Source organism: Panthera uncia, assembly GCF_023721935.1.
Source record: "Panthera uncia isolate 11264 chromosome A1 unlocalized genomic scaffold, Puncia_PCG_1.0 HiC_scaffold_17, whole genome shotgun sequence".
Classification (NCBI taxonomy): Eukaryota; Metazoa; Chordata; class Mammalia; order Carnivora; family Felidae; genus Panthera; species Panthera uncia.
This window is the reverse complement of record NW_026057577.1, coordinates 110,042,164-110,063,150: the sequence shown is the minus strand read 5'-3', so window position 1 is coordinate 110,063,150 and position 20,987 is coordinate 110,042,164. Positions and strand designations below refer to the sequence as shown.

Genomic DNA, 20,987 nt, shown 5'->3' with positions numbered 1-20,987 from the left:
ACGTCAGATCTTGCAGACATTTTTAATCCTCAACATCCCTTCAACTGGAATGGAGGAAAGAGGAGAGAGGGCACACCGCGAGTGTTTTAAAACCTAGGGCTAAGAAATGCTTCCTAGGATTGAGCCTTGCATTAGTTCCTCGGTGCTATTTAAAGCCCTTTCCCCTGGTTGTGCTGGAGGATATTGTGCCTGCCTCCTCCTGCACTTTAGAGCCGAAAGAAGAGGGGGCCGCCCCATGGGTTCACCAGGACCAGCTCCCATCTCTGCCCAGACTTGCTTATGTCACTGTCGCCCGGAGCCTGGGGAGGAGAAGGAGTGCCCGCCCCCGAAGTGCCAGTCGCCCTGCGATTGGCTACAGGGACTCCGGCCCGGCCGCGGATTGGTCATCGCTGAGGGCTTGAAAGGTGGCTGGGAGCGTCGGACACCTCAGACGGCGGTGGCCCGGGATCAGACCGCGTCTCAGGCGAGCCCGAGACGCGCCCCCAGCCCGCCATGGCCCGCCTGTTGCGGGCGTCCTGTCTTCTCTCCCTGCTCCTGGCTGGCTTCGTCCCGCCGAGCCGGGGGCAGGAGAAGTCCAAGGTGAGTGAGCCTCCGGGGTGGGGACCTGGCGGGACGAGCAGAGCCCCCAGGTGTCCATTTCTCGGTGGCGAGGCACCCCTCTTCCCAGGCTCCCCTCCAGAAGGGCAACACCTAGTGCGAGGACCCTTAACTCCGGTTCCTCCCTCTCCGCCGCCGGGACCCCCACCCGGAGAGCGGGTCTTCACAGCTCCATCTATGGGTGATCTGGGTGCCCCCGGTAGGCAGAATGTATAGGGAGGAGGGGCATTCTCGCTGAGTTGACCCCTTCTGCCCCACAGCTGCCTCAGAGTCGCCTTGCTACATGCATGACACGACTGTCTTCAGCTACTCCCTTCCAGTCGGGCCTGAAGGGGGCGGGGGCGCAGAGACCCGGGGTCTGGGTTGGCTGCCGAGGTTCCCGGGGTGACTGACAGGCTAGGAGAAAGGGAAGGAGCTGGGTAGTTCCCGTCTCAAAGAACTGTGGTGGGGGCTCTTCTAGCTCAAGAATTAACGCAGGTAGAAATGCCCACTTGGATTCCAGGGCGTCGGTAGAAGGCGTAGAGATCTGTGACACCACTCAGCACTCTGGCTACATCTTCAATCCTTTCTGGGCCTCAGTTTCTCCATCGGTGGGGACGGGTGTGGGGGTGGTCAGGGGCACAATGAAGCTGATGGTTTCAGAGAGGATGCTTGGAGAAGCTGCAAAATCTACAATCCTTGAAGGTCTGGGCAGAGTTCTGGGGCAGCCTCACTACCCACACCCACTGCCCATAATGGCCTGAGCAAAGCCTTGTAGGGTGGGGATGCTGAGGCCAGGAGTGGGGTGACCCAGCGTCCTTATGTCTTTGGACGGCGTATGCCAAGGTGGGCCCAGTAGATCTCTTCCAGGGTGGGAAGCTGAAACCAGGCAAAGGGATAAACCCAAACAGAGAGATTTTTCTCTCCACCCTCCCAACACACATCACACACACACACACACACACACCCCACATGCTTGTGTAAGCTCAAGAGAAGCTTTGAGCTTCTGTGTTTCTAAAATCTTCTGGGTTTTTATTTTAATATTTTAGGAGTTCATAATTCTATTTCCAAAGTTCTATTCACTATTCAGTTAGCCCTTTCCAAGCACAGGGTTCCTTCTGTATGTTTCTATCCCCCTGTCCTGTCCTCAGCTAAATCCTATTCAGTCTGTTTCTCTTTGGAGTAAGCATAGAAATTGGATGGCCATGAAGCCACCTCTTCCATGCCTCCTCCTTTGTATCCAGCCCTGTTCATTATCCCCAACTCATTTTCTAGGGCAGAGATGGGACTGAGTTTCAAGATGGTGGTGTGGGGTAGAGGTAGAAGTAGACAGCCCAGCACCATGGAGTCAGTCCTTTACCCTGTTTGGGGAGAGCCAGAGAAGAGAAGATTGGGCCCTGACTCAAGAAGGTCGGGGGTAAGAATGTGGACCCCTTGAATAACTGAATAACTCATCATAGCCATGTGTTGTCTGGGGAGGAATTGATGGATTCAGAGAGAACAGGATGGGTATGGTCTAGAGGAGTCTTAGGGTGAGGTATGATCCTATCAGATACAAACCAGCTAGGACCTGTTGGCTAACAGGCTGGGTATGTGCATCTCTCCACCCAGGCCCTTAGAGAGTCGAAATGTCATAGCGCTGGATTCTAAGACTCAACCACCTACCTTACCCCCCGACTCCAGGGCCAAGGGATAGGATGGGGGGCCTGTGAGGAATGGGATAGACAGTAGGTGACAGTCTCAAAGGGTTGGCTGCCTCCTCCCAGTTCAAAGGGAGGAGCTTGGATAACAAAAGGAATCCTCCTTTCCTTGCTGTGTCCCCTCTCCAGTCCAGCTTAAAGCCACCCAGGCTCTCTGTACTTGCTGTGCAGAAGGACTTTGCAGAAGCTGAAGAAGGGTAACAGCTGCTGACGTGCATAGGATCCTAGTAACCGCTGGTTTCTAGGTGACTAAAGCAGGCAGAGAGAATCATGGAACCACAGGCTGACAGAACTGAAGAGCCCTTAAGACAGCACTGAATCTGAGCCTATCTGACAGGCGAGGAGCCAGAGCCCCACAGAAGGGAAAGGAGTGGTTACAGGAGTCCTGGCCAGGCCCAGAACTCAGGTCTCCTGCCCCCAGGCCAGGTCTCCTTTCATACCATCACATCGATGGGAGTGGTAGATGGAAGAGGAGAAAGATCCAAGACCAGCAGCCCAAGCCAGCCGGGGTCCTGGCTGAGACCCCCTCCAGCTCCCAAGTCACCAGCACTCTCCTGTCTCATCCAACTGTGGCAGGCCTGAGGCACTTGAGCTGCCTCTCCCCACCATCTCCTTTGGCCTCCCTGTTTAAGGTGCAGGGCTCTGGCATTCCTGGGCCCAGAGGAGGGAAGGAGGCTCACAGCTCGCGTAAGGACTGGGTAGCAGTGCTCAGTGGTGAGTACAGGCCATGGCTTCCGCCACCATAGGCCACCCTCTGACCCCCATCAGTCTGAATCCACAACGCCGGCCTCACTGTCCCCACTAGAAAGCTCAGAGGCTTTGTCATCATCCCTTCTCCTGGAGACACCTTGCACAGTGCATCATCTTCTTTACACTGGCTGGGGAACATCAAAGGCCTCTTCACAATAATGTAGGGACATTAGGGCCCTTTACCCTAGCCTCAGGCAGAATAATCAGTATCCATCCCTCAACGTGGGGATTTCTCTCCAAGAGGTCTTCCAGACTTCTTTGATCTGCCTATAGATTCTTACAGCCATTTTGGGAGGTGGGTGGTAATATCCTCCCCTGTCAGCTGACTGAGGCTTGGAGAGTAAAATTGGCTCACTTGCCCCGGGGACCCAGAGCCAGCCACGTCTAAAACCTAGTGAGAAGAGGTTCCCCTTGCCCCACTCCCAGCCCGAAGCTGTGCCCAGAAGCTGATCCTCCCGTTGTTTACAAGCTTCCATTATTTAGACAACCTCTTGGCTTTTGTTCTCTCCATTTCCCAGAATTTGTTTTTGGATTAGGGTGGAGTTTTGGAAGAGCTGGAGAGGCTGGAGAGACGTGTAGGGAGGCCTTTCCTTCTGGCTGCTAGACCTCTGTGGTCAGCTGGGCTATGTTTGTTGTGTCCTGTTTGTCTGTATTTTGTGGTGGAACCGACCCAACTGGGGCCAAGGAGGCCCAAGGGCTAGAGGAATGTTGAGCTTAGTTCTCAGGCCTGCCTCCAGCACCCACCAGAAATCATAGGGCATGGAATAACAGCCTCATGGAAAGCAGGGAATTTGCATCGAAGCCAAGAAGAGAGTTTGCAGCTCTCAGGGATTGGCTTGTTGGAGGGAGCCCTGCCTCATCTGGCTCAGCAGGCCTGCGGCATCTTCCAGACAGAGGGTGGCTTTTCTGTACTGTCCTGGGGCCACACCCTGCTAAGCCAGATGACTCCCTTTGCCCAACTGGGCCCAGGTACCTCGCCTACAGGAAGTCTTCTTGGTTGATGGGGAGGAGAGGGTGTGGATTTGCTTCTGTAACTCCAACCACCTGTCTCTGTCTCTCCTGGTCTATAATGGTGGTTTGCATTTGATTTGTTTTATTGTCTTGCGACCCCTCTCCTACGACATTAGGGCCAGAGATTTCCTGCTACAGTGGTGGCAACATTTTCCTTTCCCATCATGACCAGCGCCTCTGCTGATTGTGTTATTGATGCCAAGTCACCCTTTCGAGAGCAGACCCAGATTTTTGTAGTCTGTACCAGAGCCAGGGCGGGCACAGAGAAGGGTCTGATGCAATGTCGTGCTGGTTGGCAGGGATCCCACTCCTCCTCTCCTGATAGTGACGCTGACAAGTCAGCAGGGTTGAGCAAAGCTGGTCCAGTTCGAGGTTCTCATCTTATGAAAGAGGAAACTGAGACCCAGCCCAGAGAAAGGGCTAGCACCAGACCACACAAAGTGTCAGTGGCAGAGCTGGACGAGGACCCCAGGTCCCCCACCTCCGAGTCCATTGTTGGCTACTTGTTCTGGAGGTTGACTGGGGGTAGGGCAGCAAAGAGGGAGGCATAACAGTCGTCTCAGCTGCACACTCGCAGGAAACGTCTCATACGTGCCAGGCTTTCCCCTTGCCGTGGTGCCAAATCCTCTCAGCAGGCCTTTCCCCTTCCTGGTTCCTCCTGCTTCCCTGTTTTATAGCAACAGCCTCGGCTTTCCAGCCCTCCGGATTTGGAACCTCCGAATCACCCCTTTCTACACTGCCACTTCCTCCTTTCTGTCCAGTCCCTCTTCCACAATGCTGTCATTCAGGCCCACATCATCACTTGCCTGGCTGGTTGCACTGGCCATGCCAGGAGTCTCCATCAGCACCCAGAAATGCAACCTCCAGCACCAGCATGGTTTCCCTCCAAGCCTGGCAAATGTTCACAAATTGGCATGTGAAGTGGAAGTAATGGTCACCGTAAATCATTCTCCGGGTTTCCATACGCTCACCAGACGATTAAGTGCTTTCGTAATCATCCCTTTGCATAAGGAATTAGAGCTCGGTTCTGGTCCACTCTGGAGTGGTCTTGGGAAAGTCACTCCCCCTTACTGGTATCTTTTATTGTCTTGAAAACGGAGATGCCAGGTTCCCTTCCAGCTCTAACTGCTCCCGGGTGCCGGTCTTCCTGTGTTTCAGACGGACTGCCACGCTGGCGGGAGCGGCACTATCTATGAGTACGGAGCCCTGACCATCGATGGGGAGGAGTACATCCCTTTTAAGCAGTATGCTGGCAAATACATCCTGTTTGTCAACGTGGCCAGCTACTGAGGCCTAACAGGCCAGTACGTTGGTAAGAGCCCACTTTCCCTCTCTGCTCTGGGACTGTTTCTGCCAGTTGGGCACATTTCAATCACAGGAGCGTTTTTGACGCAAGGGGAGAGGGGTGACTGATCACGAAATGCCAAACCGTGTATCCCAGTTCTACTGTGTTCCATGGGTTTTTTTTTTTTTAATTTTTTAATGTTTTTATTTACTTTTGAGAGCCAGAGAGAGACAGAGCATGAGTGGGGGAGGGGCAGAGAGAAAGGGAAACACAGAACCCGAAGCAGGCCGCAAGCTCTGAGCTGTCAGCACAGAGTCTGATGCGGGGCTCAAACTCACGAACCGTGAGATCATGACCTGAGCTGCAGTCGGACACTTAACCGACGGAGCCACAGAGGCGCCCCTGTGTTCCGTGTTTTTGTGAAGATTATGTAAGCCCAAGGTCTGATCACCTTCAGACGTGTTCTAGAACATTCCCAGTTATCCTTCCTCCCTGGGTACCTCAACTGCCCTGAAAGCAGAGAGAGGGAAGAGACTTGTTTTGTACCTGGAGTGTCCTTTCACTAGAGTAAGAAATGGTAGCTTTATCCTGAATTTCCCATCTGCCCTGGTGCTTCTCTTGGCCCCTATCTGGAAAGCAGACAGTTGGGCTGAGGTCCCCAGTTGTGTGTCAGTGGCTGTATTGGGTGTTTCACCGAGATTTCATGATCCTCGTATCCTCCCTCCTTTCTTCTCAGCTAGGGCTAAGGGTCAACAACCTGGGGGAACAGGCAGGCCAAAGGCATCTGACGGCACCCACAGGAAAATGCTCTGGGGCTGAGCACAGTCTGCTGATGGGGCTGGGGGAAGCAAGGGCAACCTGACCCTGAATGTCTGCCTGCCAGACTCAGGCAAATTCCTGGATGTGGAATGACGCAGGCCGGATGGCCCAGTGGGCACTGGGTGCTCTGGCTAGAATGCTTCTGTATAGCTCTTGGAAGAGAGCAGAGTGTTTGTGCAACAGATGGGCTGGGTGCTGGCAACTGCACGAGAGGCCAGGTGCACCAGGTGCACCGAGGGGACTAGGGTGCTGGGCCAGGGCCTCCCTTTGATTCCCAAGCTGGGGAAGTATGGGAGAGTGGTGATGGCCCCGCCCACCTCCCACCCCCTCCCCAGGAAGTCCTGTCTTCTGCCCAGGGATGTATGGCTCTTGGTCTAGGCAACTCAATCCCGACAGTCCGGCAGGAGCCCTTGGCTTACTGGCCCAGTGGCAGTGGGCAGGTGACTGACTACTGATTTGAGGAAGAGTATTGCTCTCGCTTCTCCCCAGACCTCCAACCCAACCAGACTGGAGTCAGGAGGATGGGACTCGCATCCCAGCGGTGCCACACTCCCTGGGCGATCTTGGGCAAGGCCCTTCCCCTGTCAGGCCTCAATGATTTCAGCTATCCAATGGGAGAGCAGGAGGAGTGGTACGGATGACGCGGGGCTCTTTGATAGACTACCTTCACCTCTGCCCTCTTTTTCCCTGGCCCAGAACTGAATGCACTACAGGAAGAGCTTGCACCATTTGGTCTGGTCATTCTGGGCTTCCCCTGCAACCAATTTGGAAAACAGGAACCAGGAGAGAACTCGGAAATCCTACCCAGCCTCAAGTGAGTGCTTGCTTCGTGTCCCGAGAAAGCTCCTCTGAGAAAGCACAGCCCCGCCCTGTGCCTCCGCCTAAGCACAGGGCATCTCTTGCATTGGCCCCTACTCATGACAGATACTTAGCCACCAAGAACGATGCTCCCCTTCATTGAAATGAACAGAAGAGGGGTCAGGGACAGGGATGACTGCATGTGAGTGCACGATGGGATGGCAGGGGTGGGTGGGGGAGGAGTGTAGGCAGGGGACAGGGTTACTGAGAAGGTACCAAACTGGAAAAAGAAGCTTGCAGACCCACACTATGCCTATGCCCATTCAATATCAGCTCCAGCTGCCTGGTGTGGAATAAAATCCAGATTCCCAACACCCCCTCCCTGTTCAGTCCCTTCCTTGTCATTTCTGGGCCCGTGCCCATCTCCTTGGGACCCACATAAGAATATTCTTTGTAGGCATGTCCGACCAGGTGGGGGCTTCGTCCCCAATTTCCAACTCTTTGAGAAAGGGGATGTGAACGGGGAGAAAGAGCAGAAGTTCTACACGTTCCTGAAGGTGAGTGTATAGTCACCTCTGCGGGCATCTCTCAGCCCGGCTGACACCAGCTCTGAACAGGGCTGCAGCCACTCCTGTTCCCGCCCATGCAGAGACAAGGCCTGGGCCACCCTCCCCTGCTTCTGGGTTCTGGGGGAGTTTCTTGGCATCTATCCTTGCAACCATAAGACTCTGTAGACACTAGGCTCTCAACAGCCCATCTTGTAGATAAGGCCCAAGCAGGGCCCCACAAGTGATTGGCTAAGAGTCTCACAACCTGCTAAAGCCACTGCTGGTCCCGGGACCCCACTTTCATCTCCCAAACTGGTATTCTTTTCACAGTGCCAGGCTGTTCCCCTACCTGCCAGGAAGGCCCAGGGCAGGAGGTGGGGAGGGCCCCACGTAGGGTTGACACCAGTCTCATCCCTGCTGCAGAACTCCTGCCCACCCACCTCGGAGCTCCTGGGCTCACCCAACCGCCTCTTCTGGGAACCCATGAAGGTCCATGACATCCGCTGGAACTTTGAGAAGTTCCTGGTGGGGCCAGATGGCGTGCCCCTCATGCGCTGGTACCACCGGACCACGGTCAGCACCGTCAAGATGGACATCCTGGCCTACATGAGGCGGCAGGCGGCCCTGACAGTCAATGGGAAGTAAATCAGGCCTGCCCCACCCCGTGTCCACCATGCAGGGGCTGGGGAGGGACTCTGTTCAGGAAGGAACCCATTTCTCTAAACACAACACACTCCCGCCACAGACCCCTTACTAATATACAAGGCCCCGACCTGACCCAAACGTGCACGTACAATTGTCGTCTGCACTGCTGCGCATGTGGGTGTCTGCACATGTGCCTCCAGGTGTGTGTGACCGTGCGTGTGCATGGGTACAGCCACCGCTGTCTACCTGCACAAATATGGGGGATGTGAACCGTTTGTGTGCCCACAGCTGTGTGTTATGGAGAGTGCTGGAGAACTCCCCTTTCTCTCCAGTTGTCTGTTCCAGTGACAGCCATTCACTTTCAGTGGAGCCCAAGTTAAAACCAGCTCCAGATCCAACTGTTCTGCTCTGACCCGGACCTCAACCTTGGGGCCGGCATCTCCCACTGCCTCCAAACCTCACCACTGAAGTGCCCAGAAGTTTCTGGGTCTACCACACTGCCCCACCACTGAAGTGCCCAGAAGTTTCTGGGTCTACCACACTGCCCAATCTTCCCCCTCTCCATCATGCAGTCTCGCTCCTTCCTGAGGGGCCCTCCCAAGCCCCCTCCCCCACCCCACGGTGCTCCCTGAGAGCAGCCGAGGCAGACGTGAGAGCAAGGGCCACGTCCCCGTGTCAGGGATGGTGTCTCCATGAAGGAGGGGCCCGAAGCCCTTGTGGGCGGACCTCCCCTGAGCCTGTCTGAAGGGCCAGCCCTTAGTGCATTCAGGCTGAGGCCCCCGGGCAGGGATGCCACCCCTGCTTTTCTGCAGGATGTGCCCTCTCCCCTCACCCTGGCTCTTGATATTAGACTCACCCCTGTGTTCCCAGTAAAGGCCTTTCTGCAGCAGCTGAGCCTACTGTGGTGCTTCCTCCATGGGGCCACCCTAGCTGGGGAGGGTGGGAGGGAGCAGAAGGATGGAAAAAGAATTGGAGGGAGTGCTTTGGGCACCTGCTGTTTGGTTTCTACCTAGGCCCAGCCCACTCTGCTTCTCTAACTCGGCATTTGGAGTTTATAAATCCAGTTCATATCCGCTCTCGTTCCCTCCCACATTTCTCCAGGCAGCTGGAGCTGAGATGAAGTGTTCCATTTGACAGGTGAGGAAACTGAGGCTCACAGAAGGGCCAGCCTCGCCCAGGGTGTTCTGGTAGGTGAGGGGCAGGACTGGAATACAAACCCAGGTCACCTCTCAGCCCAGATTCTGTCCACTGCCCCTGGCTGCCCACCCTCGAGGAGGCGCAGAGCAGGGCCCAGGGGATATTTGCCAAGAGTCGGGGCAGTGCTCTTGGGACTAGGGGCCATGGGGCACAGAGGGAAGAGGCCGGGAAAGCAGCACTCTCACTGACTGGGAGGAGAACATTAGCCCGGACGTAAAAAAAAAACACAAGTCACAGAATACTGATCTTCAACTTGGATTTATGTCCAAGGTTCGTGCAAACAGCTGCCCAGGGACAGCCAGCCACCCTGTTCTGGGCCTCTGACACCACAAGCCTCCAGCTGCAGGGCCGGGGCTCTGGTAGCTTCACGGTGGGCCCCTCAGCGCATGTGACTGGCGTGGCCTTCATCCCAGGCTGTCATGGCACCAGCAAGGCTGGTGGGTGGAGGTGGAGGGCCCTGCAACGGAACACCCCGTCATTCTCTTCTGTCTCCGGGGGCAAACCTGCCCTTCCTGCAGCTCCTCAGAGGGGAAGGGATGGGCATGGGGCAGGTCCTGCTGCTACAGAGCTTGAAGCGAAAATCAAACACACATATGAACTGAACGTGGTCCCCAGAGGGGCTGGAACCACTTCTGAGGAAGTTTTGAAAGGAAGGGGTCTCAGCTGGACCCCACTCTTGAGACTGACGTCCCCCAGCGCTTCTGCAAAGCATGGCAGGTCAGAGTCAGATGAGGCCTCTCTCCACTTGGTGGCAGGGTGGCAAGTTTCTCCTGGCCACTCCACAGGAGGGGCCCCAGATGGAAGCCTTCTGGGTCGAGCCTCTCCAGTCTGTGAACAGTTCAGGTCGGGCTGGGGCACAAGCTGGTGGCCCATCAGCCTCCCATCCGGCCGGGGCACTGGCTGCATACAGAACGTGGCCTCTAGTTTTTCAGTAATCTGAGATCAGGTGGCTCTGGCAAGATGAAGGTGGAGCCAAGTGACATAATCTGGTCTCACTGAGGCCCCTCACGGTCATTTTTCGTAGACTCTAAATAAAGAAAAATGTTGAGGACTTTAAAAGATGATACGATAACAGTAGGTTCCAAAGGCCTACAGAAACCAGTAAGTAACGATGAACGTAACACCTAGAGTTAAGTGTTGCCAAGTGCCAGGCCCCGGGTTAGTACCTTAGGTACATTTGTCACTCAATCCTTCAGCCCTATGAAGCAGGCAGATTATTGGCCCTTTATGGAGGAGGGAATAGGCGCACAGAGAGATTTTTAAAAATTTGCCTGAAGTTCCAGATCTAGGAAGTGTTTGAGCTTAGCCAGTCTGGCTCCACATCCCAGAGTTAGAGAAGTTCTGGGGGAGGAGACAGCCCTGCCCACTTGCCCCTCGTCACAGCAGCCTCTGACGGGCTCCACACAACCTCTAGGGCTCTGTGGGGAACCATGAGAAAATGGCGGACCGGCGCAATGCCTCCTGCCACCCACTACGTCTTCCAAACCACGCTGCCTCCACGTCCCCCTGCAGCCTCTGTGAGGGGCACCTTCTGCGAGGGGCACTCTATCTCCTGGCACAGCTGGCTCTATCGCTGCACGGCCACAACCCTTAGAAAACACCTCTTTGTGCTGGGAAGGACTCAGCTTCCCTGACGCTTGCCCCCACAGGCAAGATGGTACCTTCTGCCCCACGCAGCCTTGCAGAAAGCAAAGGCTGTCACTAAGGGCCTGTAGTCCTCCTGTGACTAGTGAACAAACCGCCAGTCCCCAACTGTTTACGGCCAACACTGTGACCTGACGGAGCTTTTTAAAATGCAACTCTGGGGGCACCTGGGTGGCTCAGTCGGTTGAGCGTCCAACTCTTCATTTCGGCTTGGGTCCCGATCCCAGAGTCAAGGGATCAAGCCCTGCGTCAGGCTTCGCACTGAGCACGGAGCCTTCTTGAGATTCTCTCTCTCTCCCTCTGCCCCTCTCCCCCTCTCGCTCTCTAACATAAATTAAAAACAAAACAAAATGCAAATTGAATCTGTCATGACACTGTGCTTTAAACATGTCCAAGGAATCCACATCATCTTTAGAATAAAGACCAGACCCCTGCCATGGTCTGCAAGCCCCTGCACGGCCTGGACTCCCCTCCCTCCCTGACCTCACCTCGCCTCACCCGTTGCTCCTTCTCCACCTTGTTCTTGGCTCCTGCAGTCTTCCCTTGATCGTCCAGTCTGCTTCCTTCCTCCCTCCCTCCCTCCCTCCCACCAAGGCCTATGTATTTGTCATTTCTCTGCAAGAACGTTCTCTTCACCGAGTTAACGCCATGCATTCTGAGAGTCTCGACTCAAACATCACTGTCCCCGGGCCAGGTCAGGCTCCCCCGGTATCTACCCTTCTTCCTTCAGGGCACCTGAGTGCAACTGAAGGCCTATTTGTGTGATTTTTTTTTTTTTTGGTGTGCATTTTATTCCTTTCTGCCTCCCTCCCTAGACAGTGCGCTCCATAGGGGCAGAGACCGTATCTGTTTCTCCTCACTCGGCACCCAGCACAGCACCCAGCGATTAGACACCACACTCAGATGAATGAATGACTTCAGTCCCCTCAGCCTGCAGTCACCTCCCATTCTCGCAACACTGTTTTGCAAAGTGAGGCCTCTCTTCCACCAAGATCAGAAGGTGGTGAGATCAGCCCCAAACTGGGGCACACCTGCCATGAGAGAAGTTATCTCCCCGAGGGGACGATGAGACCCAGTACAAGCTCCCACTCACCTGGTTCCGCAGGCCTGGCTGTGGGCGAGTCCATCACTTGGGAGCTCTGATTGCGCATCCCTCCACAGGGCGGCCGCCAGGTGTATTCTGGCTGCAACAGGACCGGTGCTTAGTAATCGGTGACCACGCTCAGAAATTACAGTAGCAGCTACCATGCCAGCATGGCGCTAAATACACATTAATCTGGTGCAACTGAATCCTTAACAACAACCCAGGTTGCCACGTCCATTTTACAGGTAAGGAAACCTGAGGCTCAGAGGGGTTAAAGAAACTTGTTGAAGGTCATCCAGCTAAGAAAGTGGCCAAGGGGCACCTGACTGGCTCGGCTGGTTAAGCGTCTGACTCCTGATTTCAGGCCATGATCTCCCGGGCGTGAGATCCAGCCCAGTGCCTCTCTCTGCCCCTTCCCACCCCGCCCCCGCTCTCTCTCTTAAAATAAAAATAAATAAACCAAAAAAAAAAAACAAAACAAAAATAAAAACTCCCTTAAAAAAAAAAAAGAAAAGAAAACAAAGTGGCCAAGCTTCGGATTTAGGTCTCTATATAAGCCCAGAGCCAATCTCTTAAGTCCCACACTCTACTCCAGTGTTTCAAGAAGCTGGGTAAGGATAGGGCCTAGCAGGAGAAGCTGGAAGAAATGCCAGGCAGGAGGCAATGTCATCGTCCAGGTGGGAGCAGGGATGCCTGAGCAGGACTGTGGCAGAACGATGCAGAGGATGGGATAGGGGACAGCAGCTCTTTGGAGAAAGAATGATAAGCAAGGAAAAGGAAATAAAGAAGGGTGGGGAGGGAGCGGGGAGGAAGGGAAGGGAAACTGAAAAGGAGAAAAGAGAAGGAAAAGCAAAGGAGAGAATGCACGGTGAGGACCCGGTACCTGGTTACATGCAGAAGTTCTAAGAAAAAGTCAAACTCAAATCTGACACCCCTGGCCTGCTTGGTTGGAGGCAGCCCTCCTTCCTGTCCTGACCTCTGAGTCTTTTCTGTTCAAAACAGTGACCTTGAGCAGCTCTGGGCTGGAGAGTCCTGCCAGGCTTGGACATCTGCCTGTACACCACAGTGTTGTTCGGCAAAGAGCCAACCCAGCATGCAGTTTCAGACCCCCTCACTCGATCCTGCCCTCTGGAAAGTGTGCGGGGAGGCCTGTGTGTGTATCCTGGAGCAAAGGAGGGGCACAGACTCACCAGATGGAAGAGGCGTGAGTTGGGGAGTGGGGGCGGGTGCTCCATGGCCATGGGGGGCGGAGGGTAGCGGATCTGGGACCAGTCCTCAAAGCCGTGGTGTGGGACCATGGCTGGCATGGGTGCGTAGGCGTACGGATAGGCCCCGCAGAGGTGTTCTGGGTGGGGCTCCATGTGGTAACGGTCCGCTGAGGCCTGCAAGAAATGCTGCTGTCCGACTCTAGCCCGTGATAGGCTGCACGGGCCACCCCCAGCGATACCTGTCTCCTCCCTTTCCCTATTCAGAGTCTTAGTTTGTTGAAGGCTGGTAGACGGGCACTGATGGCTGGTACATGAACACAGAATAACAACAATGATGACATCTAACGTGTCCCGAGCACTCACTCTGTACCAAGTGCTGTTCCTAGTGCTCTACCTGCATTACCTCATTAATTAGTTGGACCCCTGAGCAAACGTGGCCTCTCCCCTCAGACTGTAGGTCCCTGAAGAGGGTAGGATGAGGTAAGTGCTGCTTCCTCCCTCAAGCCTCCTCACCTTTGCCTTCCTCTTCTGCTGTTTGAGGGCTTCTTTTGTCTTCTCCTCATCTTTGAATGCTTTGAGCTGAGAGAAGGAGGGAGGGAGAGAAGACTTGGCACAGGCACTTCCTGGCCAGGCTGGGACCCGGGGCCTACGCAGCCACCACTCTCGGCTGCCCGCCTGGCTCGGCCCCAGGGCAGTGTCTGGGGGGGGGGGGGGGGGGGGGGGGGGGGGGGGGGAAGGCCCCCGTGGGGCAGAGCAGAGCCCAGGCTGGTGGCTGCAGGTGAGGCCCGCCCTCCGTGGGTCTGAACACAGGTCAGGAGAGCCCCCACGGGCCTCCTGTTGCTCTGCTTCCCTGTCAGTGTCCTTCACTTCCGTTCTGTGACAGAGTAGGTGGCTCCGACTGTGGAGGCCAGAGTTAGAGGTCAGGGAGGGGAAGGGACTTGCTGAGGTACACAGAAATTGGGTGGCAGAGCTGGGAGAAGAACCAGTGAGTGTCCCGACCTCCAGTGTCACCGGGGACCCTCCACACCCCCCTCCCCGCCCAAGGACAGGCCAGCTGCCCCTCCCTCCGTCCAGCCGTTCCCACCTGGGCATTGGACAGGGTGACCTGGGCCTGTAGTTTCTCCACCTGCTTCTTCAGCTCTTCCTTCTCCTCATTCATGCGTTCTCGATCACTGCGCTCCCTCTGGAAGTCTTCCTCGAAGATCTTCACCTGCAGGGGAACGGAGGGGAGGGGGTGGAGTGGGGGGTCGAGGGTGAGGAGGAGGGGTAGTCTGCTCTGGCCTCCTGCTGCTTTCACCCCATCTCACAGTCGCTGTGAGGAGGGGAACGAGTGCACCTCGGGCTTCCCAGCCCTCACTTCAATCAGAGAAACTCTGGGTCCCTCTATTTCATATTCCGGGCTTCAACACAGGCTTTATTTAAACAAGGTGCCCGTGGCCTAAAAAAAAAAGGAGGGGGGTCACAAGCCCCCAACCAGTCCAATCCTGCTAAGGCACAGCCACAGGCCCAGAGCGTGGGTGCAAGACCGGACTTTGTCTCCCGGCTCCGAGAGCAGAGGACCCGCAGGGCTCTCCCAAGGCTTCGGGGGTGCCCTGGCACAGAAGGGGCTGGGGTGGCTCCCTGCCTCTGCGTCTGCAGTTTCACATCCCACTGCAGACCAGTGAGACGATGTCCAGGTTAGAGATGGTTTAGAAACCTCCAAATCATGGCATCCAATAGAAACACGTGGGAGAGCTCCAGCCTTTCCAATTTCCTTTCAGTCCTTCTGTGCCCCGCAGGGAGAAAGTCTGTGTTTATGCTAGCATGTCTTCAACACCTTCCTAGTACTTACTAATTTCCGTTCCCTTCCCTCGAAGAGGACTCAAGTTCAGAGTCTTCATCAGGCAAGGGTATCCAGCTGGAGTTTAATAACACTGCTTGGCTTTTACTGCATTTATTGCTTACAGCTACTTTGACCGGTGGCAAATAATAAAGTATTTTCCATTTGCAGTATTGTTACAAAGTTCCTTTCCAAATACGTTTACTGAAAGTAACGTATTTAAAATTTATTTTTAAAATACTAGGTAAATAATAGCACAGCTGGGGTACAGAGATGGTTAAATCAAAAACGCGGCAGAGGAATGACTTAGGGATACAGTGCTGGAAAGGATAAACCAAGAACCAGACAGGGGTCCTGGCCAACAGCCAGAATGTGGACTACTAATTACAGCTTCCACAGGATTTCAAGCCCCTCCTGGGTCCTCAGGAATGCTCCAGCCCCCCACTCAGCACCTCCTACCTGACCTCCACCTCTTGGGCTCACCTGCTGTTTCAGCAATTCGTTCTGCGTGACCAGCTCCTGTTTCCTTAGGAGGCCACCAGCTCCTTCTGGGCCCCCAAACGCAGCTGGTGGAGAGGAAGGGGAGGCCTGGATGCTCAGTGCTTCCTCCAGGGCCTGGGGATTGGGAAGAGAGGAGATGGACCCATCAGCAGGAGCCCTGGCAGTCAGGCCCCGTCGGAGAGGTCACCTTAGTAACCCCCTTCCTGATAAGAGTGACAATAATAATGACCACCTCCAGTACCATTTAGTAAATGCTACCCTATTCATTTACACGATACACACATCATTTCACTGGATCCTCTCCACAGTCCTATGAAAAAAAGACTATGATCATCACTCCCATTGGACAGATGTGAAAACTGAGGTTCAGAAACATGAAGGGATCTGTCCAAAGTCACACAGCTTTTAAGCATGCTAAACGGGGGTCCTCATGTAGAAGGGAGACTCTGTCCTTCCCTGGGCAGGTGCAGCTCAATTCCTAGCACCCAGACCTAGACAGAATATTCAGTTCTTCGGGGAAGCTTCCGTGTCCTCAACAACTGCCCTGCCCTCAGATTTTTTAGCTTCCCAAATCCCTGGCTACCACACCAAACTTTCTGTCCCCAACTCTTCTGTGGTTAGACTGGATTTTAATTTTGACTTATTTAATATTTTGCCTTTCTAAGCCTGAAAATGGGCTGAAACATCACCAAAGAAGATTTTGAAAATTAAAAAAAAAAAGCACCCTTATTCTACCACACTCACAAAATACTTTCCTTTTTGTAAACAGTGTGCTCCCACCTTCTTAAAAAGGTCTCTATTGGGGCGCCTGGGTGGCTCAGTCGGTTAAGCGGCCGACTTAGGCTCAGGTCATGATCTCGCAGTCCGTGAGTTCGAGCCCCGCATCGGGCTCTGTGCTGACAGCTCAGAGCCTGGAGCCTGTTTCAGATTCTGTGTCTCCCTCTCTCTGACCCTCCCCCGTTCATGCTCTGTCTCTCTCTGTCTCAAAAATAAATAAACATTAAAAAAAAAATTTTTTTTTTTAAATAAAAAAAATAAATAAAAAAAAAGGTCTCTATTAACTGATTTTCTCCTTCAGCTTGGTTAACATGTTACTTGAGAACTCTGGACCCCTGCTCAACACCGACCACCCTCCTCACCACCTGCACTTTAGCCCCTGGGACATCAGGGCTTCCGCTCGCCATGCATTAGCAGTGCCCACAGTGCCTCCCTAGACAGTGGGGAGATAAAGAAGACCTTCTCCAACTTGGACTTGGGCCCCCACGCAGTCTCCTTGTCTCTCCCAGAAACCCGAGGAAACCGCTGAGCCAGAGGAAGCCCAGGACGCTGCAAGGGGAAGTTATGGCTCTACTTTATCCTCCTACTTACTCCATCTGCCTATATTTTATTTATTTATTTAATTTTTCAATGTTTATTTTTGAAAGAGAGAGGAAGAGAAAGGGAGGGAGAGGGAGGGGGGGAGAGAGAATGAGCAGGGGAGGGGCAGAGAGAGAGGGAGACACAGAATCGGAAGCAGGCTCCAGGCTCTGAGCTGTCAGCACAGAGCCTGATGTGGGGCTCGAACTCACAGGCCGTGAGATCATGACCTGAGCTGAAGTTGGGCACTTAATGGACTGAGCCACCCAGGCGCCCCTCCATCTGCCTATATTTTAGATGAGAAGACTGAGGTCCAGGGACAGGGAGAGACTTGTCTGAGGTCACAAGCAAAGCACGTCACTTGCCTTGCATCAGTCACCCACACCTAGGTCTCTGTCCCCAGCGATGCCAGGGAAACTTGGAAAGCAGTGATCCTGCCTGAGTCATCTCTGTCTGCCACTCTGTACAACACTGTGTCCGAATGTAGACCCCCAAATCCCCCAGCTCAGGACAGGTCATTCTTTCCACTGAGAACAGGTCCCAAGGTTCCCCAGACTTGACATAATCAATGCTTATCAAATTCCAAAACCAAATAGAAAGGTTTACCCTAACAGGGCTAGGGCCCAGCAAATGCCAAACTCATGCCGAGCCTGTGTGAACAAGGTCAGGTGGCAGGAGGGAAAGGAGGACAGCCAGGCAAGGAGGAAAAGATGAACCAGAGACAATTCCTCCAGGCCTTCGGGGAACTCGTCTCCTCGGAAGAGGAGGCCTTCAAAGCTTCCTCTTGTCAGTGCACCTGTGCTGGAAGGTGGGTGGGGCTGGAAGGAGTCCAGCCAGGGTTCAGATGGCAAAACTGAGAGGCTGAAGTGGCTAAGCTGGGATCAGAATCAGCCCCCAGACCCAGCCTGTTCCCTGCCCACTCACCTTGGCCCACGAGGCAGCAGGCCTCGGCTTTAAAACCCAGCCTCTGCCCAGGCACCCCATCTCTCTGGGTCCCAATTCTCGAGGGCAGGAACCCTCAGGCCGTGCTCAGCTACTCCTTTGAGCAGCTGTGTCCTGACCTTGCACTTGGTGCCAGGCACGGTGCCAGGCGCTGGGGGCACATACACTGGTGAAGGTGAGCACCTCCCCCCACTGGGAGACAGATCATTAAACAGGAAATCACAAGAAGATGCAAGAAGGAGAATGAAAGAAGGTTCTGGTGCTTTAGGAGCATACAACAGGAGGACCTGAATGAGACTCCAGGGAGGCTTTGCAGAGGAAGTGGTGTTAAAACCGAGCCTGAACGATGAGCATTGAGCGGGATGGGGCCCTGTGAGGAAAGGGCTCGTCCAAAGGCCTTGAGGTTGGAGCGGGCACATGCACATCTCAGGGCTGGCCCCTCGGCACGTGGGGAGGGAAAGGCAGAGACAGCGGGAGCTGCGAGGCTGCATGGAGGCCCTCAGCAATGGCTCACCGATCCACAAGTCACCCCTCCTGACTTGAGGGTCGGGGTACCGGCGGTGGAGGGGATGTTTGCGGCTGGGCTCAGGAAGCCCTGCCTGCTCCAGGTGCCCACCTTGTTGAGCCGCTGGATCTCCTTTTCCTGGTACTCCCGCTGCCGGGTGAGTGGGCTCAGCTGATCCTGCAGGTACTTGACCTTCTGGCGCAGCTCCTTGGCCTCCGCTGTCAGCTGCTCCTTGTCGGTCTGCAGGGAACACAGGGTTGGTGAGCAGGGAACCCCTCTGGGAGGCCTGACCCGCTGTGCTTCCTGCCCCACCCTCACTCAGCCATGCCTCCTCTCTGCCACTCCCCCAGCAGCCCCCGCAACGCTCATGGTGTGAAGGCACCATGCAAGGCACCTGGCATCAGAGCCGTGATGCCGTAAGGTCCTGTCCTCAAGGAAAAGGCAGTTTGGGTGGGTTCTGACACCAGCTCCTCTACCAATGGGCTGAGACCTTGGCCACAGTCACAGTACTCTCTGGTCTATGCTCACTTATCTGCCACGGGTAGGGGGTTCTTTTCTTTTTTTTTTTTTTAATGTTTGTTTATTTTAAAGAGTGGGGGAGAAAACGTGAGCGGGGAAGGGGAAGAGGTGGGGGTTGGGCAGAGGATCCGAAGTGGACTCTGCACTGACAGCCGAGAGCCCGGTGAGGGTCTTGAACTCACAAGCCGTGAGACAATGACCTGAGCTGAAGTCAGAGGCTTGACTGAGCCACCCAGGCACGCCGGGGAGGGGTGCTCTTAACGTGAGTCACAGATGGGCGTCAGGAGGTCTGTGAGCCCCAAAACGGGCTGCAGAATTTTGTCTGTGCAATTCTCTAGGGAGAAAAGCCATAGCGTCCACGAGATTCGCACAGGGATCTTCTGTGATACACAGAAAGTGATAAACCACTGAAATCTCTAAAGGATCTTTTAGTTCTTATGGTCTCTAAGCCTAGAGGAGACAGGACCCTTAAAGAAATAAATGCAGCATAAAAGGCAGAGTGTTCCTCCACAGAGAAACAAAGCACTGTGAGGTTAAAAGAAAGAGCATCACAGCTGAGAAGAAACCAGGGAAGGCTTCAAGGTGGAAGCCCTGCCCCCACACCCACTATGGAACAGGCAGGGCTCCTTCACTGCAGAGGGCCACAGCTGGATTGGCCTTTAGAGAGCACCAAATCTTAGCCCTTTCACGTGATGGGAAACGAATGTCCAGAGAAGGGAGGGGACTCACCGAAGGCCACACACAGCGAGCTGGGGCCAGAACCCAGGTCTCCTAAATCCAGTGCTCCCTCTGCCTTCGCAAGTCAAAGGAAGTGTTTCAAATAGGGGAGGTCAGCCAGAGATTGGGGAGGGCAGCCTTGGGCAGACCTCGGGGGAGGTGTTCTGGATTCCTACGTAAGAGGCTCCAGGATTAGCATGGCCTCTATCACATGTCCTTATCACAGGGCCATGCTTTGTCTTAGGACACCCCACCCCCCCCTGCTAATGGGAGACTGTCCCATGCCAGGGACTTATTTTGCCTCCTGATGGGAGCTAGGGGAAGGGACCAAAGAGCCAGGGGTCTGGCTGCCAGTCACCGACGTGACTGCACTTGGAGAAAAGATGGGCAGCATCCTTCCTAACACAGACCTTCAAGGCAAGGGGTGGTCACTGAGGCAGGATGACCCCTCAGATAAAGCCCCTGGGTGTCACATGCTGACAGAGGGAACTCTGAAATGCAATTCGTGTTGAAAACGTCCATTTTTAGGCCAGGCAAAGCAGCGTGTGCCCAGTCCTCACGAACGGGAAGACACCGTGATACAGATACTATCTTCTGAGAGTCTGGGGGTCAAATGGCCTTTCCTCTTTAAGCTGTCCTGGGATCCTGGAGTGCCTTGGCTGCTGTCAGTCGCACACTGACAGGCCAGATATTATTTCTCCTGGTCTCCCTTTCTGCCCTCCTGTGGTACTTTAACACACTTCTACTTATTTGCTTCTGTGATGAGCTGTTTAGTGTTTCTTTCCCACCAAGGGCAGGACTGGGCTGTTCGCCGCTAAGCCTCTGTGCCCAGTACAATGCCAGGTGCACACTGTTGAGTAGTCACTCGATGCGTGAAGAAAGGAAGCCCCTGCCTAATGTTTTAGCTGCCCCACCCCCAAACAGCCATCACTACTCTAAACAGTCAGCAGCGGCCAGCCCCGTCAAGTGTTCCAGAGCAGCCTCTGTGTCTCTTGTATTGCGCTTCCCTGTACGGTTCCCTGGTCCGTGAGATTTTAAGTGAACAAAAAGCTCTTCTGCGCGCGGGCGCCTGGGTGGCTCGGTCCGCTAAGCGGCAGACTTCGGCTCGGGTCATGACCTCATGGTTCGTGGGTTTGAGCCCCGTATTGGGCTCTTTGCTGGCGGTGCAGACCCTGCTTGGGATTCTCTCTCTCCCTCTCCCTCGCTCTCTGCCCCTCCCCCACATTCTCTCAAAATAAACTAAAAAAAAAAGCTCTTCTGCATTAAAGCAAGAAAATACGGAAAGCAACAGCTAATCCAATCTCCTCACTTTTCAGATGGGAAACGGGGGCACAGGGGAGGAAAGTGCTTCTGCCTGTGACCA

General features: G+C 54.5%; 2 protein-coding genes across 9 annotated transcripts in view; one reads left to right on the top strand and one right to left on the bottom strand.

The window, feature by feature from the left end:
• Positions 1 to 397: 397 nt before the first annotated feature.
• GPX3 (glutathione peroxidase 3) lies at positions 398 to 8,976 on the top strand. Its single transcript, XM_049647986.1, has 5 exons — positions 398 to 579; positions 5,196 to 5,349; positions 6,838 to 6,955; positions 7,397 to 7,496; positions 7,911 to 8,976. Exons 1-5 carry the CDS (start codon positions 493 to 495, stop codon positions 8,130 to 8,132), a joined length of 681 nt encoding a protein of 226 aa, XP_049503943.1. The 5' UTR covers positions 398 to 492; the 3' UTR covers positions 8,133 to 8,976.
• A 595-nt stretch (positions 8,977 to 9,571) lies between these two features.
• The window catches only part of TNIP1 (TNFAIP3 interacting protein 1), a 52,876-nt gene continuing 41,460 nt past the window's right edge, over positions 9,572 to 20,987 (bottom strand). For 5 of the 8 annotated variants that reach the window (XM_049647979.1, XM_049647985.1, XM_049647978.1 and 2 more), the window contains 6 exons: positions 18,500 to 18,628; positions 15,568 to 15,699; positions 14,350 to 14,475; positions 13,779 to 13,844; positions 13,248 to 13,439; positions 11,926 to 12,157 (listed from right to left, as the gene is read on the bottom strand). In XM_049647979.1, coding sequence (XP_049503936.1) covers positions 12,020 to 12,157; positions 13,248 to 13,439; positions 13,779 to 13,844; positions 14,350 to 14,475; positions 15,568 to 15,699; positions 18,500 to 18,628 — 783 coding nt within the window. In that variant the 3' untranslated portion in view covers positions 11,926 to 12,019. Of the gene's footprint in view, positions 10,357 to 11,925; positions 12,158 to 13,247; positions 13,440 to 13,778; positions 13,845 to 14,349; positions 14,476 to 15,567; positions 15,700 to 18,499; positions 18,629 to 20,987 lie in introns of those variants that run through there. The other 3 variants (XM_049647980.1, XM_049647983.1, XM_049647981.1) reach the window with 2 other exon arrangements.